At 43.3% G+C, this 18,759-nt stretch overlaps 1 protein-coding gene across 10 annotated transcripts in view; it reads right to left on the bottom strand.

The window, feature by feature from the left end:
* Positions 1–18,093, bottom strand: part of NRG3 (neuregulin 3) — a 1,050,974-nt gene extending 1,032,881 nt beyond the window's left edge. For all 10 annotated transcript variants that reach the window (XM_019444764.2, XM_019444770.2, XM_019444765.2 and 7 more), the window contains exon 1: positions 17,153–18,093. In XM_019444764.2, the coding sequence (XP_019300309.2) occupies positions 17,153–17,987 (835 nt within the window). In that variant the 5' untranslated portion in view covers positions 17,988–18,093. The remainder of the gene's footprint in view (positions 1–17,152) is intronic.
* Positions 18,094–18,759: the final 666 nt, after the last annotated feature.

Below are 18,759 nucleotides of genomic sequence, written 5' to 3'. Positions count from 1 at the left end.
TTTTTGAGACAGAGAGAGACAGAGCATGAACAGGGGAGGGGCAGAGAGAGAGGGAGACACAGAATCTGAAACAGGCCCCAGGCTCTGAGCTGTCAGCACAGAGCCCGACGTGGGGCTCGAACTCATGGACCGTGAGATCATGACCTGAGCCGAAGTCAGACGCTTAACCGACCAAGCCACCCAGGCGCCCCTATAATTTCATTTTTGTAAAAAAAAATACAGAGCAAAAAAATTAGGTTAATATTCAAGAGGAAGATAACAGTAATTATCTCTGGGTGGTAGAACTACATGGCCTTTATTTTCCTTACTGTTTATGTTTTCCAATTTTCTATGGTGAACATGTTCTATATAATAATACAGAGAAAGGTGCTGCAAAAAATGATGAAATATTTACACTAGCCACCTTGAGTTTGAGTTAAATGTCACTCTGGCTCATGGCTCAGAGCTGTGTTCTAATCCAATGGATGGAACCACATTCTGACATCAAAATCTTCATATGAACCAACATGCTAGGAAATAATGCCTTACATTAAGATATACAATAGTGCCAGGGTGCCTGGTGGCTCAGTCGGTTAGGCATCTGACTCTTGATTCCAGCTTAGGTCATGATCTCATGGTTGGTGGGTTTGAGCCCTGCATCAGGCTCTGCGCTGACAGTGTGAGCCTGCCTGGGATTCTGTCTCCCTCTCTCTCTGCCTCTCCCCTGCTCACTCGCACTTGCTTGCGCTCTCTCTCAAAATAAATAAACATAAATAAAATAAGTAAGTAAGTAAGTAAAATAGTGCCTTAGAGATACCATTTCTGAGTCCTCTGTTCTTGTAACACTTCAGCAAGTAGGAATTCTGTTTAATTAAGGGAGAAAGGCACTGTGGTCACATCTAGAACTGAATGAATTTATTTATACTTCCAAATGAAATATTTTGTGTGTTATCAGTAATTCTTCCCAGCTTTCTCATAACTCTGTCTTTGAAATCCATTTACTTTCATATGTATAATAATACACACATTTCATTATATATATATATATACACATACATATACACACACACTTCATTATATATATACATATTTCATCACACACCACACTTCACAATAACTGGCCTACAACTTGCTACAGCTCTACATCTGTCAGGGGAAGGATAAGACTTTTTTTTTTTTTTTTAAGTTGTTAACAAGCAGAGTTCGCCAGACATAAGGACATAACCAAGTCCAACCTATGTAGCACACTGAAACACTGCTATTAGTAAATGCTGAAATGCCAAATATCCCACCAAAAGTAGACTAATGAAAAAAAAACAGGGTGGGGTGGGAGATAAAGTGAGAGAGTTGGGGGGCGGTAGGCAGCAGAATTAGGAATTCAAAAATTCCACTAAGACTTTAATCTCAAATTAAGAATTTGGCCTCAGGGAATCTGTGCCACAGAGAGACTCAGGGAATGTCTTGTCCAACAGCTTTACTCACAGAAGAAACTGTGATTTCAGAGACTGAGTGAATAGTCTACCCTGAGGTCTCAAACAACTGAGTGGCAGAAAAGGGCCTGTATCCCCAAACCAGGTCCAGTGGCCTTCCCACTGGGCCTTAATTACTTTTCTCCCTTTTAAAACTACTCTTCTAATTACCCTACTTTTAATTTTCTTTGGAAGCAAAGAAAAAAAAATGTAACAATTAACAAGATTGAGCCAAGGAACATAAACTTCCCTGAGGTAAGATTCTCCCACCTCTCTCTGTCTCCATGGAAATCACCTCCTGTTCCTCAGCTTCCTCTGCTCACAGTTTGCAAAATGGCAGAGAATCAGAGAGGAAGTGGTAGACTGGGCATACAGAGATTTAAAAAAAAAAAAAAAAAAAGCCTGGACGATATCCAGAGGCTTCAGAGTCGTTACTTAGCTATAAAAGTGGGGTATACTGCTAATGCCACACTGCTACCCATACCGAACCTTAGGTGGATGGTAGGATGGTCTGGAAGCTGAGCCACACAGTCCATTCTCCAAACAAGCTTCTGGGAATAGCTGTACTTCTTTGAATCTCTCTCTCCCCTGGCACATGGCAACTAACCTTCTTCATCAAAAGCAAAAATATTCTCGGACATCCAAATAGCCTGATTTTCCTGGCACAAATGCACCTCCATTTTGGGAAGATCCAGAATGATTGCATATAACTGATAGCTGAAGATTAAAGTGGACTTCCTGGCACAGCAGTGAAAAGAAATTGATGGAACAGCTAAGGGTACTCGTCCCAAAATGTAGCATGTGTAATTTATTTTTATGCAATTCATTTCCTACCTTGTAGCTACTATCTGGAGGAAAGAAAGCAGTTCTAGTAGAGGAAACAGATGATTTCATTTGGCAAAGTAATAATGTCTGGGGAAATGTGAGAAAATTCAGTGGCAAATTTCAGCCAAGTGTTTGAGCTTAAAAGTATTGGTGGCCAAAGATCACCCTTCTCTATAGCTTGCTCACAAAGGGACTCTCCTGTCAGTACAAAGGGATCACTGCCCAGCAATTTAATTCAATTTTCACAATGGGAGTGTAGTACCTAAAGACTTTCTGTACCTGGCAGTTAAGGTCTTCAAACCCTAACACTTACATATGCAGCAATGTTATGGCACCCAGGATGAGAACACACGTATTCACTGTGAACAACATTTAGCAACTGCACTAATCCATTGTAGAGTACAAGGGAGCTGAGAGTTGCAAATTAGATAATATGTTTGATAGGTGTTGTTATGTATGTGGATTAAGCGACACAATGCAAACATCATGAGAAGGGTTAATTTTGAAAAAGTGTCAGCCATCCATAAAGCTTTGTTCCGATGAAAATGTATTGTGCTTGTTCAGTAAGTATCTTTTCAACATCAGTGCCCAAAGCAAGCATCTGCTGTTGTGCAGGGGCCTTACCGTTGGTAGCACCATTTTAAAAAATTAAGGGTTTCTTTTTTTTTTAATTTTTTTTTAACATTTATTTATTTTTGAGACAGAGAGACAGCATGAATGGGGGAGGGTCAGAGGGAGAGGGAGACACAGAATCCGAAACAGGCTCCAGGCTCTGAGCTGTCAGCACCAAGCCCGATGCGGGGCTTGAACTCACAGACTGCGAGATCATGACCTGAGCTGAAGTCGGACGCTTAACTGACTGAGCCACCCAGGCGCCCCAAAAATTAAGGGTTTCAAAGTGAAAACAAACTTTGCAAGTTTCTCCCTTCCCCTACTCCACATAGCTGAACCACTCCTGCTCCTAGCCACTCCAACTAGCCGAAAGGCATAAACGTCTCCTCGCCATTCTAGAAGAGAACTGTTCAGACGCCAGCCCAGACCCTGTGGAGTTCAGCGCTGAGAGCCTACAGAAGGTATCAGGCAGGAAGACTGTGCTTCGTAAACAGCATGTTTTGCTGGACCTTTTTTCTTTAGGGTTAACATTTTTGTGTTATCTAGTCATTTAGAAGTAATAGAGCTCTTTAGACTTTTACAACACTCAGCCATTTGCAGTGCATTGTAGGAAACGGCATTTCATTATTTGTCATAAATTACTCAGAGCTGCTCATGATGAAAGATGAGCACCAGTGTGGTACCACAGAAGGTCACTCAGAAGCTTACAAAACCAAGTGAAGGGGAAACACAGATTTGATACTGACTTTGTTAAGATCCCATCTACAGCTATGCTGCTTTCCTTTCAAAGATATCTTCTGATCAAATACACAAAGACCCAAACAAATAACTGCAAAAGGCACCTTTATCTAAGTCAAAAAAAAAAAAGAAAAAAGATAAACTGAAAGTAAGGCAAGTAAATAACACTAGTATATGTCAGCTGGTTTCTTATAAAGGTTGACATCAGTGAAAATTATCTGATCAGTGAAAAACAGAGGAGAGACGATGTGGGCTATTAATACTGATGTAACATTCATGCTTACAATGGTGTTATAGCCCCTCTATCTGGTAACAATGAACAACCAAGTAAGCTGGCAAGAGTGATGAATGTGATTCTCATCTGAAGGTTCTTTATACTAAACAAAGGCGGGCAGCACAATAATTTTAGCTGTTGGATACGTAGAAGAAGGGATGTAGTTCTTGTCTAGGACAGGGGCTCCGGCAGGCCAAGGGAGAGCCTCATCTTACACACAGCCATCCTCAGAACCATCTCGAAGCAGCAGTGCCTCCCCTCCCTCTTTCCCCACCGTGTGATGAGATCAACAGTGCCATTGCCTTTTAATTGCCATGGGATGTCAGCATTCAATCCAAAAAGGTGTTGACAGTAGCTTCTGGAAAGAGGACCTCATAGGGGTGATGCAGCAATCAATTCATAAAGTACTTTTTGCCTCTGAAAATTCTCAAGGCAGTCACTTTTTAAGTAAAATCAAGAGTTTCTGCTGGCTATTCTCCTTGTATGTTGCAAATTTTTAGATATTCGAAAGCTACTATTTTGAGGTTAAATCTGTGTTGATATGACTATGCAAAAAAAAAAAAAAACTAAACATTTTTAAACACACCCATTCTTTTCCTCCTTGCAGCACTCTGAAGAGGTGCTGGAAGGAAGTCACTACTTAAATATATTCAGCACAAATCACAGACCATATCTTTAAATGCTTTGGGACAAATTAGCCTTGGAGAACCTTCACAACTTGCTGCTTGCTTCTCCCTCCAAGTCATCCTGGAGACCTTGCATCTTCTGAAAATATCAGATATTGTGCCACTTGCTTGCACCAACCCTGACTGTTGTTTCCCATAGCAGCCTAGCCATGTCCTCTCAAACCCTCCCTCCTTAATCAGGCCTTGTCCTAAGGAAAAGATGATGCTGCCTCACTAATTCCAAGACAGACCCTCTCTGCCCATCAGGCCAGACCCCTCACTGGCTTCCACACAAAGGGGTGCATGCACACTTCTAACTTTGTTAATTCCCCCTTGGCCCCATTTCTCTACTTCTCTGCCTAAACAAATTCTCCACTGAAATCACTTATGTCTGCTTTCATCACTACTTCCTGAAATGGCCTAATACACTTTTTCAGTCGGAATCATACACTTTGGCACTTGACCATTCTCTGGTACATCTGTTCTGGTCTTCCCAACAAAACCATAAATGTAGACAACGAATTATCTTTCTTATGGGTCGTGCACTCGAATGCTGCAGAACTGTGATACAATCACTATTAGGATACAAGTATGGTTCTACTTGTAAGTAAAGCGTGAGATGTATGTAAGATGCGTGTAAGATGTGTAAGATGTGTGAAAAGTGTGGTAGCTCATGCTGCATCAGAAACACTCCTGATATGGGTGAAAGAAAATCTTATTTAGTATAAACACAAGTGGGGCGCCTGCGTGGCTCAGTTGGTTAAGCATCGACTTTGGCTCAGGTCATGATCTCACGGTTTTTGAGTTCGAGCCCCACGTCGGGCTCTGTGCTGACAGCTCGGAGCCTGGAGCTTGCTTCAGATTCTGTATCTCTGTCTCTCTCTGCCCCTCCTCCACTTGTGCTCTGTCTATCAAAAATAAATAAAATGTAAAAAAATAAAAATAAAAATAAAAAACACAAGTACCCACTCAGAAAGCCTTAAATTGAAAAAGAATGTGGGTAAAAAAAAAAAAAAAAAAAAAAAGAAAAAGAATGTGGGTATCTTGCATGGAGTCTCACTAAGCCAGGATCCCGAGAACAAAAGGAAGCTGCTAAAGCCAGAAAGACCCTCTTCGCACCTGTTAGACTGTGTGGCATGAACAACAAACACAGCATTATGATCCACTGGAAAAATCCACACACGCAGGCCACCACCCTGGTAGCATGAACTGAACTCCAAAGGAATGATCTGAAAGATTTCTCTTCTATTTTTAAGTTTGTATTGATATATAGAGCTTGATGAATTTTGACCAATAGAACTCACCCATGTAATTAACACCCAGATCAAGAAGCAGATAATTATCATTATCTTAAAGCCTCATATCATGGGTCTCTCCATTCACTACCTGCCACTTCCCCAAAAGACTCACTACCTTGACCTCTAACATTCAACATTATATTAACAGAGTCCTACTTTTGTTCTGACTCTTTCCGTTCACCAATGTATTTGTGAACTAGCCTAAAAGATTTTGAGCACAATTCGTCACCAAAGATTTATGTTCTCTACAAGTCACTACTGTCCATCGGCCTATGGAATTTATCTATCTGTAGTGGAACCACCTAACATTAGTAGAATAAGTATCTTATGATTCTGTGAGAGGTTTACAGCATCTAGAAAATGTTTGAACTGGTCATCCCACCTGTTCTCATTTGACCTCAGCCTTCCTTCTAAGACCAACCACTTCAAACTAGCCTTTGTATTCTGCTTTCATGTGATCCTTAAAACAGACCAGATAATCGGTCTATACATATACACAACTGATTGACTTCTACTGCCTATGTCCATCCCAAGATACACTACCAAAGACTGCCCAACATCTGCAGGCTGCAAGAGCCATTAAGTAACTCATTAAACCTCCATCTTCTTCATACTTATAAGGTCAAGGTTAATAATCAAAAGCTCAAGGTAAGATACTCTGCCTTCAATAAGGCATTATTTCCCATGAGCAAATGAAATGCATTTATATGTCTACGCATGTGCATTTCACAGCAGGAATGCAACTCAGCCAACACTTTAATGCTGACACCACCAATCAAGACACAAATACTTGGACTGAAAAGAAAACAAAAACTTCACCAAGACCAATAATTGAACTGATTCATGGAACGTATTCTCTACTTTTCCAAAAGTTTAATAACTTCTAACCAGAGAGAGAATTCGTGACCGTTAAATAAGACAGAAAATACAGCAAAATACAATGGAATTAAGCAGCATTCCCATTCCACAATCCAGAAATCACCACCATTAACAATGTGGTATACTTCCTTTGAATATAGTTACTGTATACATTAAATCCATCTATTAATCTGCATAGCTTAATAGAATTGGAACTTTATATAATTTTCTATCCAAAGTTTTAGACAATTTATACTAAACACTTTACAGTATATTTTAAATTATTAAAAATACAATTTAATAGTTTTGTGAATCTATCACATGGCCAAAGTAAAATTTACTTTATTTATAATTTATTTCATTTTAACCTAAACCATATAAATTTACATTCACTTGCCAAATATTTGGCTACAGAATTTAAGGCTTTTCACTAAATTTCTGTTACCTTTCTTATGAAAAACCACACCCAACTTACACACTGCAATGTTTCCATTTGAGTTTATTTATTATGGAATGAGAACATAAAGCCACATGTGAAACAATCCAAGTGCAGATTTCTCATGGATATGTAAGTATATGCTACCTTAAACTTGCCCACAACTTCTCCAACAAGCATTGTTTTTAAAGTGACTTATCTTTAAGGAGTATATCCAAAGTAAACAACTTAGTTCTCACAGAAACCACAATTAATTCATGGGTTTGCATCCTGTTGGAATACATTACCTCATTACAGTAACAAGAACAAGCATAAATAGATTTAGATACAACTACGACTTGGTAAACACACCTCTCATTTGGTGAAGGCTGACACCCAATGAACTGGGGCTGTTCAACATGAAAGGGGCATTGGTGAGTTTTTCAATCCAGAAATAGAATCCCATACAGAAAAGTCAGTTAAATAGAATTCAGTCAAGATAGTGTATAATATAAACATTTCTGCACTCCATTTTTACTTTTTCATTCCTGGAGTCTAGATGTTGCCATCATGCCAAAAAATCTTTTGTTTATCAATTTGGAAAAGCAATCTCACTTCCCCTCTTCTTGATGAGTACAGCTGTCATTCTCAGTCTACATGATTCATTCATAGTCTGATGGGGATTTTGACAAGGCAGGTTCCCTCACATTACAGTATTCCTATCCTTCAGCATGACTATTCAAAGACTGTAATAAACCAATCTTGGGATTTGACCAATTCCTGTTTTCTTTTCGTAAGTTTGCAGAAATAGAAATCCCAATCATCTTTCACTTTAACCAACAGAATGGTTCTTTTCCTTAGAGATCCTTGCTAGACAGAAATGTCAAAGAAGTAAGCAGTGACTGGAGTCCAGCATGGGGTGTTCCTCGCAGACTATCAGAGTCTCACCAATGTTACTCGTCTTTGGAGTACTGGCTAAAAAGTCAAGGGTGGGTACCCTGGAGTATAGTTCCAAGAGGGAATACAGATGCTCTGCAGGAGACACTACATGGTACAACACCCGATATTTATCTGTTAGGGTTGGTAGTTCAGTCTGTAGGACCGCAAGGCTATGAATCCAAATGTTCCCTGATACATTTCCATTGGTCAGTCTCAGCATATGATGCAGTAACTACCATAATCAAGAGCAAGTTTGGAATGGTCAGAGAAGACTATTTTGGCTGGATATTAGGAAGCAGAGAAATAAAGTCTGTAGCTGTTCTTTATCATTGGTCTACTGAATCACCAACAAGCAGCCACAGGACAAAAGAGAAGATCGAGGAATACAAGTTTAGAGAATACATTCTTTAGCTTTTGTTGAAACATCCCCTAAATTTCTCCTTGGACTGAAAACCAGGACAATTTCTCTGGTTTAAAAGGCTCCCTTTGGGACACCTGGGTGGCTCAGTTGGTTGAGCGTCTGACTTCCACTCAAGTCAGGATCTCACGGTTCATGAGTTGGAGCCCTGCATCCGGCTCTCTGCTGTCAGCTCAGAGCCCGCTTCAGATCCTCTGTCCCTCTCTCTGCCCCCTCCCCATTCATGCTCTCTCTCAAAGATGAATAAACATTAAAAAAAAAAAAATCTTCCCCTTTACTACAGCAAAAAAAAAAAACAAAACAAAACAAAACAAAAAAACAGATATAGAGCAAATATGTCATTTGTGGAGTTTACAAAGCCAAATGCCACTGTCCCTGAGCTAAGGGCTTGAAAGAAGCCATGTACACAGACATGGACACATTCTTACTAATGGATTAGGATTTGGGGTAGGGAGAGATTACCTGTAAAAGAATATCATTCGGTCTTCCTGATCCTTCAAACTATGCCACTTAGCAGGTCCTTCGCAAATTAACAGAACCACTCCAGGCCAGGTTCAAGTACCTGCATGAGTGAGATAATCATACCTAGGCCACTGGCCGAGATGATTGTCTTTGTGTCCTTGATTCAATCAATAAATAAGACAATAAATAGGGCAATAAATAAATATGTAAAGTGCTTGCTCTCCTGGTACACAGTAAAATTCCACAAATAGCAACTCTCATTGTTATTTGCTGAATTCTCAAGCCCATTCCAAGACTGAGCTTCTGTGAAGAATTCTTCTGCACTTCTACAAGCAAAAATCATGACTCGGAAACCAACAGAGGCTGATCCTAAAACGATGATAAGACTGGGATTTTTCTCTTAGTAAAGTTCTAACTCACTGGCAATTCACAGGAAGATCATGACTACGATCACATGTAGTCATGGGATGTGTATCATAAGAGGCAGGCTAATATGTTCAGGAATTCTTATCAAACATTTAGCATAAAAATTCTATTAACTCTGGCTCTAATGTACTCATGCTAAAATAGCTGCACACATTCAGATGATCTTATTTATTTTCCTAATGCTCTTTTAGCCTACATTGTATCCATGATACGCACTATCACTTCTAAGAAGAGAAAATCTTATCACTGGAAGCTGCTAAACTTCTATTATTAAACTTAATTCTCAATTCAGTTTGCAGGCTTGTTTCTGACTCGTCTCTTTTTATGCCTGGGAATGGCAAAACCTATGATTTACTTACACGCACCAACCTGTCTTGAAAAATAAAAGCTTGTAACAAAAAAGTAAACTTTGAAATATAATTGAGGATTACGTTTCCAACAAACACAGGACCAGATGTTTTCAAAATGCTAACAGTAAAGTTCCCCAAAGTGCAAAGGTATACATCTAAAAGAGCTCTTTGATGGATCCGAGCAACCTATCAATCCTCTGGGGCTTAATTCACAGTAACTTCTAAGAAAAGAGGGGAACAGAATGCAATGCAGAGATCGCCTGTTTTTACTGAAGTTCTCTCCAAACTCCAAAGACTCAATGACAACAAGACAGTGTGGGAATGGAAACAAAGAGAGGCATAGGGCATTTTTTCTTTCATCAAGAAACCTAAAGATTTCTGTAAATTTCAGGTTTCCAGATAACCCAACAATCTCACTCATATCCCACCCCCCCAAACTTCAGTTCCTCTCTTTGATAAATGCATGTCCAAAATAAGCGTTTAAAAAAAGCACACCAAGCAAAGGGTGAGAAATGGTGGGCTCCAGTTTGTGGAATAGACAAAATTTCCAAGGTGATTTGAGGTAGATTTCCACACCATATTCTACTGTGTATGCCAGGGTATCCGAGAGGAATACAGAAAGATCCAAGGGCATACAAGAACAATAATCTCTCATTGTGATAAAATATCCCTCAAGCTAGGTAGCAAACTAGCTCCGATATCTCAACTGAATTCAACAGCCTGATGTGTTCTTGGAGGAAAATACCCAGTCTATCCACTTACCATTTCTCTGGACATATAAACAGTAGAGCGTTTTGCAGCTTACATACCCTTTTACAAGTGGTATAGGAGGCAGGTAATTATCATGACCCTCATTATCCCAGTAAAGGAAGTTAAGGTTCAGAGAACAATGGTTCTTTGAGGTTGCAGACTTATCACTAGATTTAAGGCTATGGGTTTTGCTTTTGTTTTTGTTTTGTTAATGCAAATCTTTGTCACCGTCACAAAAAGTAGTCACTTTCTTAACCTAGCTCCGCTTAGCCAGCTGACTGTCACCACCCGTCCAGCAAGATGAACCCTGCTGGGCCCTCCTGTCTGGTTGAAAAGGCCACCAGGGAAGCTCCAAGAAGCACACACACCTCTGTGACCAACTTTTGGGGCAGCCGGGGCAACAAACCTGTTTATGCCAGTTGCTCTTACTGTAATTATGCGATTGACTTAAATTTGTTGGAAGCCACTGACATATGATTGTGGAAATGAAACAGAACTCTAGTTTCTATTGAAACATAGTTGAATGCTTTGTAGAAACTCCAAATGGTGAGTTGTTTACAAAAAAATAAAATAAAATAAAAGTTATTTGAATTGCATGGGCAAGAAGACTAGAAAAGATACCCAGGGCAAGGAAAATAGTATAATGCCCATACACAATCTGGTTCAGATTCCTCCACCAGTGTCTTCAAAGAAGAAAGAGGTAATTAGAGGTACAGTTTATGAAAAAAGAAAAGAAAAGCAAGGAAAAGAAACAGATGCTAAAGCTCAAACTTATCGACACATCTTCAAGAAAAAGCTCTGCCCCTAGATCAACATATGTGAGAAAGCTTTATTTTAACTCTCTGCTTCTTAAACTATTACTTTTCTAGACTCCTTAAATTAACCAATTAACTACCAGCATTGCGGTGCCCCAAACTGATGTTCAATAAATAACATGATGTTATCATGTTCAACTCTACCATTGTTTTGTGGAATCACACAACAAGCGATTCCACATACAAGTCAAAATTTGTATGATTTGTATACCAATTTTTGTATACCAATAAATGGCCATGAGGCTTCAGCCGAGTTTTTGGAATCCTTAAAATTTTTTCTACATTTAAAAAATAAAGCACAAAGGGCGCCTGGGTGGCTCAGTCGGTTGAGCATCTGACTTGGGCTCAGGTATTGATCTCACAGTTTGTGAGTTCAAGCCCTGCACTGGGTTCTGTGATGACACTTCAGAGTCTGTTTGGGATTCTCTCTCCTTCTCTTGCTTTCTCATTCTCTCTGCCCATCCCCCACTCACACTCTCTCAAAATAAACTATAAATAAATAACGCACCAAGACAGTTTACTAACTCAACTGCATAAATGAGTAGACTTCTTTTCTTAACTTTCTACATCAACTTAATCTAAGATCATCTTACCTGGAAGGCTGACTTCTATAACAACTTGAAATGACCCGGAGATGTTAAGAATACCAAAGAAAAATTTTAAAGACTACTGTTTATACTATAATCTAAGAAATAAAGGGATTAAAAAAAATCAGAAGTCTGTAAGGAATCTTCAAAAGAGCCATTATTCAACAGGAATAAGAGAAGTCCTAATGAAACAGTGGCAAAGATGGAAAATCAAAGAATCTATCCTAAAACTTCCATTAATAATTACACAAATACAAAACACCTACTTTGGTAGGTTTTCATCCAGATATAACAAGACTTTAAACAAGGGTATTCCCTGGCCCTTTCAATATGTATATGGTTCTGGAGGAAATGCTTTTCTGAGTATAGACAAGAAAAACTTCTGGGATCTCAAAATGTCTCAGTGGTATTTGTCAACCCAGTATGGCTCTGCCTCACCCAACACAAAAGTCTAATGATAAAAACAGACTCAAAGGGAGAAAAATGAATTTCCATTCTATTTACAAGCAATTCAAATGCCTTTTACAGACTTAGATTTATGGCTCTTCCCTTGTTCTTATATATTTCAGGGCCAACTTTCATGTTCCATTTTCAACATCCCAGATAGAATATCAAGATATGCTTGGCACTGGATACCAGAGGCTATGAGGAAAGAATTTCTACAAAAGAAGCAAGTTGAAAATCTGCCTCCTTCTCATTGTGGTGTGGAGAGGAGGAAGAGCTGGGGGAAGTATTCCCAAGGGAAGAGAGGTCCTGTTCATCTGCACGCCGGACCTCCCAGGATGGCACTGTGTTCACACTCTGCCCCAGTACTCTTGCTTCTGGCCCAGGTTGGATTTAGAAAGTTGGCTTCTTTAGTAACAGAGAGAAGTCCCCACAAACCAGCTTCTATCGTTTATCTGCTGAGGTTTTTCCCTTTCCGATGAGTTTGTGGTTCAACACCGTGTTCAAAAAAGGCTATCCAGGAAACAGAGCACAAATACAAAAGGTGGCTGGATTCACCCATCAACCCTGCAAAAGGTACTTTCAATTAGTAACAGCATTCCCAACCCCTTATCTCAGTCATGGGGAACTGAGAGGAAGGCTTAAACCACCCTAAGACCAAACTAAAAATGGCTCTAGAAAGAGCTTTGCCAGTTCTATGCCCACACCTGCCCCTGCCCTGTGTTTCTTGTGTGTGTGAGGATGATGAAGCACAACATAAGTTGTCCAAAGGGCAAAACATACAGTGTAACTGATTAAAGCAGAAAAGTCTCATAATCTTATATTAAGGCCAACGAAATCAAAGCATACTCAGGTTGCAGCACGTGCTCCTAAAAAAGTTCTCAATTGGATTTCATAAGAAATACTGACCTCGAGCTCCTAATCCTCTCACAATGGCTACTGCACATGACTGGGGCCCACACCTGCTCTGTTGGAGTTCCTCTGAAGGATTCAATTCATGTGTACAAAAGACAATACATAGGAGTAACTTCATTTAAACAAATTATACCTAAGGCTGCTATAAAACAACTAAGAGTACTCTTACTGAAAGACTAAATGTTTCTAAAAGAACAGACAGGAAGATACTCTGTTATCAATGGCAGTCTTCAAAATTACAACAGGTATGATTAGGTAAAGTTTTACTTAAATAGACTTGGTTATATTAAAATTACCCACATAGCATGTTGACACATCAAGGATACATTTTACATTTATCTCTTCACTAACTACACTATTTGAGATTCGTGATCTTACTTACTGTAAATACTATACACCTTCCAAACAGGACCCAAAAACTACCCAATTAAAAGTGGTTCTTTGTATTTGAATTTAGCCAATGACTCTGGACTTTTAACTGTGAAAACAGTGCTTCCTGCTGAGTAAAATAACAATCCAGACTTGTATTGACAACATTCTACATATAAGTTTCAAGTCTAAAAATAGAATTCAATGTGCTGTTAAAAAGCTGTTTGTACACTAGTCAAAATCACTGTTCTACTGTCTGTAGTAAATCTCCTTTCAGCTTGAAAAATCTGTGAACTAATCAAAACTTTCAGAGGTAAAATGCTTCAAGGATGTTTTGATGAAATAATCTAGTGGCAACACATTTAAAATATTTGTTTCTAAAACATCTGAACCTAAAGCAAATTCCGGACAACCAACCGGGAACCCAAGTGACCCCAGTAACACTGAACAAAGTTTTGGTCCAGCTCATGGTCTAAAGGTTGGAGGGGAACAAGAGACTAGTCAACTTCAAGCCCTTCCTCTCCCTCTGTGTTTTAAGTTCAATCTTTCTTCATCTTTGATCCTACAGAAAATTAGAGTCTTCTAAACTGAGCCTGCCCCATAACAAAAACAGCTTTTGTTTTGCCTACTACCCATCAGTAAATGTGTTGATTCTAAAGTGAACCAGGCTTTTTTCCTCCAAAGATCTGTGTTGCCTTTACAGACAGAATCCTACTGAGTGACCTAACAGGAACACAGAGACATTCATTCTGTAAGCCCTGAGATGTTCAATTCAAGAGCAAGGACCCTGGCCATTAAAGAATTTGTGACTTAGTCTTGAAAAACCAGAGCCCTGTCCTTAGCTGTCCTCAGGTGCTACAATACAATTCATGACTTTCACTAAAACAAGAGGAAAAAGCAGGGAGGGAAGGAAGGAAGGAAGGAAGGAAGGAAGGAAGGAAGGAAGGAAGGAAAAAAACCCCAAAAATCTACTGAAGTCTAAAGGCAGGAAAGTAGGAAAAAGGGGAATTTCTCTCCTGGGAACTTTAGTAACATAATCAAAACAAATGAAAAATAAAATGCAAGATATTCAGGCCATTCTTCAGCCCACAGTAGCAGTGCTAATAATCCCTCAAAAAATCCTTATATCCTTTTGTTAATCATCTTACAATCTTGGGCCAAAAATAAAAAAAAATAAACTGTCCTTTTCTTTAAATTACCATAAAAACCTATCTAGTTAAATCATCCTTAACAGAAACAACATAATCTTTCTTTCATTAAAATTTCCCTTGTTGATATATGCAAACCAGGTCAGTTTCTATTGGATTTGCATACTTGTGTTTTATCCCTTAATTCAACTCCTTACTGAAGGTTTAAAAAGAGCCAAGAGCTGGACCTCAGATACACATAAAACAAACACTGCTTATATGTCTAAGCGAACACTGACACCATTTACAGATTCTCCACCCCCTCCCTTTTCCTTGGGGCTGAGAGCCTTGTCAATAATCATTACTTATTAAACAGGCTGCCATTCCCTTCTACAAAATGTAGAAAAGGAGCATGGAGGGGTAGAAATAATTACCTTGGCCTTTTCTTTAAAGACCTCCGGAATGGGATGCAAGGAAATCAATTGAGGAAGAACATGAAATATCCCCCCCCCCAGGTGCAAGACTCCCCCCCCTCCACCGGCACACCACATACACACACACATCCAGTTGGGAAGTACACCCACACTCCATTATCCGTACCAACTGCACCGAAAGATAAAAATCCGAGGTCTTCCGGATAGACACATATATATTTTCAAACCACTGAGTATGTTCACACATACACTTGCACATCCTTTATGCTCCACAAAACTCAAGCTAGATTTGCTGAGAGAAGCCTCTAAACACCTCCTTGGAAAACATGCTCTCAAAAATGATTGCTTCAGCCAAAGGAGAGGGAAGCAGCAGGTTACCGGTTTGACTGCCATTCTGGTTTGTGGCAGATCCCCTCCTTCCCCTCTTCTCCCTGACTCCCAATTTATCTTTAGCTTATTTTTTCCCCCAGAGTAGGGATATTAAGGAATTTTTCTCTTGGACCTTATCCACAAACACACTAAATCCTTTCTGTAAAAGTTTCAAGTGTTAAATAACACCCAGGGTGAGAGCACAGTTCAGGAAAATGAACTTCCAGATGACTGAAAGCATCCCAGGTATTTCTACTGAAGAGAAAATGATAAGCCCTCTTCCTTTCCTCTCCAGATGTTATAGCTCAAAACAGAAATATGATGGAAAGAGAGTATAGCCAGGCAGTTTTTGAAGAACAGGCTTGCACAGAACTTGAACTGGCAGGCTGGGGGTTTGTCCTAAATAACCTTCACAGGTTGCAAACTGTTTCCCATATCCTAATCAACAGTCAGATTGAAAAGCTTTCTAAAATTTCCTTAGAATAAGAGCAAGGTGGGGGGTGGGGTGGGAGGTCAATTAGTCACACAAAACATTTGAAAAGATACAGAGAAGAGATACACCATCCATACGAATAAATAGAGATCTATCACTCTTGAGGTAAACTGGCCAGTATGGGCAGCAATCGCCCTGTGGTTGAAGATGCCACATTCACAGAGTGACCGGTTTCAAAAGGGCTGGACGTTCTCCCCTGGAGTGCAGAGAACTATCCCATTCCTTATATTTTTCTGGCACAGAGAGAGGGGAGATGAGGTTCACACCCCACCTTTGGGAAACGAACAAAAGCAAATGCTTCACAGCGCTGAAAAAACTCCTCCTCCGTCAGGACCCTAGAGGCTGTAGCTCCGCAGGGCTCCCTTCCCATTTTCCCCTACTTAACTCACTCTGGGAGGCCAAAGAATCAATCTCTACACCTTGCAATGGCCATGGGCAGAGTGGGATCGGTTTAGCCCTCCGCCATGGATCGCCTCCTTTCCCTACCTCCCCCAATGGCTTCTAATTAACCCTTCCTGGTCCCTGCCCGGGTCAGGGCGGCTAGTAGTCCTACAGGTTCGTTCTATCGACATTTCCATCAAATATCACCCCCCGCCCCCCATCCACACACACACACCCACCCACATGGACACAACTTCCCTTTGTGGTTTAGCGTCGGTCAATTTGCATGTGCTTTTCTTTTTCGCCTTCCTACGGGCAGGGAAAGGGCTCAGTGCTTTTGGGAAGGCCCACCCTCCCGCCCCAGCTCTCAATAGGAGCCGGATCCGGGAGCTCACCAGCAGGTCTGCAGTGAGCACAGATCGCCCTCGCGTTAACCCTTTGAAGAGATCTGTTCTCATCTGGGACCCGCTGAAGTAGGCCGGGTGGAGCTTGACAACCTCCCTTCGCTTCCTAGCGCGCCCCCCCCCAACCCCACCCCCACCCCCCAACACTGACCCTGAACAGACCTACACCTTTCTCCTCCCTTGTGGCCAGTTTTAACTATCTCATTCACTACTCCAAACCTGAAATAGGATGAAGGGTGGAGGATGCTAGAAGACAGGCGGCGGGGAGCAAAGACAGCAGGAGGGCAAAACGGAAACTCAGTAGTAAATCAGAGTTCAGACCAGGTGTACACTTACGAAATTTGGGGCTGGTGCTCGTTTCTGGCGCGGTGGTGGCAGAGGAGGAGGAAGACGAGGAGGAGGAGGAGGAGGAGGGGGTGGCCGCATCCTGAAAGGGAGACAGGGTCCAGGACGGAGTGGAATCATGAAGGTAGGAGGAGGTAGCGTATGCCGCAGTGGGCCAGGAGGGCATTGCCTGGGTACTGGGGGTTCCTGGCACCGGGGGTCGGGAGCCCGGCGTGCTGCTACTGAAGAAGGGGGCCGTAGTGGACAGGACCGTCGGGGGGGCCGCAGTGTTTCGTGCGGTGGTGGAGCGCGGGCTGGCCCGGATGGGCACCCGGTGTCCGGGAAAGCGAGTGGGCGCCCGCGTGATGGTCGTCAGGCGGGTGCTAATCCGGTTGGGCGTCCTGGAAGAGGCGGCGCCGCCGGCGGAGGGGGTGGCGGGGGACGCAGTGGAAGTGGTCGTGGTGGTGGTCTCCATGGCCTTGGGGAACGAGCTGGGCTTGGAGAGGAAGAAGGGGTCCTGGCCCATCCCCTTGGAGTCCACCAGGTCGGTGGGCACGTATTCCTTGACGGAGCCCACCACGATCCATTTGAGGAGCATGAGGCTGAGCCCCAGGCCGATGAAGCCGATGAACAGAGGCACCACGCACAGCCACGTCTGCTGCCGGTTCCACACGATGCAGTCGCTACAGCGTAACTCCCGGGGGGGCTCGGCCGCCCCTTCGCCGCCGCCGTCCGGGCCCCCGCCCGCCGCTGCCGCCGCCGCAGCCGCCGCGGTGCCCTCCTCGGCCGAGGCGGCGGCTGCCGAAGCGGCTCCAGGTGGCGAGGCAGCGGCCGCACCTTCACTCATCCTAGGAGCCGGTCTTCACCTTCGCCCCCCCGAGGGCCGCGCCAGAGGCATGGGGCCGCGCGGGCCGGGCGCGGGCGCGGGCTCCGGCGGCGGCGGCGGCGGCGGCGGCGGGCTCGGGCGCAGGCAGCGGCCGCGGCGGCCGCATGCAAATCGGCTCCCTGCCCCCACGCCCCTCCCCCCGAGAGGCGGGCGGCGGGCGGGGAGGAGAGGAGCGGGGGAGGGGACGCGGGCCGGGGAGGGGGCGGCGAGGAGCGCGGAAGAGGGGCGAGACCGGCCCCCGGCGCCGCCGGCCGGTCAGGGAGCGGCTGGGCGCCTCTGCAGCCCGCCAAGCGGCCTCCTGCGCGCCGGGGCCCCGCGCCTGCTGTTGCTGTTGCTGTTGCTGCTGCCGCTGCCGCTGCTGCTGCTGCTGCTGCTGCTGCTACTGCCGCCGCCGCCGCCGCCGCCGCCGCTGCCGCCGCTGCTGCTGCTGCTGCTGCCGCCGCTGCCCGCCGCCTGCCTGCGCCCCAGCCGCGCCGGCATCCTCGGGGCGCCGCGCCCGGCCCGCTCCCCGGGGCGCCCGCCCGCGCCGCCGCTGGGCCTCGGCCGCCTTCAGGGGCCGAGCCGACCGGCCGCGGGATGCCAGGCGCCGGAAAGCCGCATTCCGACACAGGGGGCTGTCCTGGCCGCCGCCGCCGCTCGCCCGGCCCGGCGCGCCGAGTTTCTCGGCGGCTGCTCCGCGAGCCCGGGCGGCAAGGTGCACCTGTTCTTCAGCCGGCCCGCAGCCAACCCTCGG

The sequence above is a fragment of the Panthera pardus genome, unplaced genomic scaffold (assembly GCF_024362965.1).
Source record: "Panthera pardus isolate Hobbes unplaced genomic scaffold, ASM2436296v1 HiC_scaffold_22, whole genome shotgun sequence".
Classification (NCBI taxonomy): domain Eukaryota; kingdom Metazoa; phylum Chordata; class Mammalia; order Carnivora; family Felidae; genus Panthera; species Panthera pardus.
Note: the sequence above shows the minus strand (reverse complement) of the source record. Positions and strands in the feature narration are given on the sequence as shown.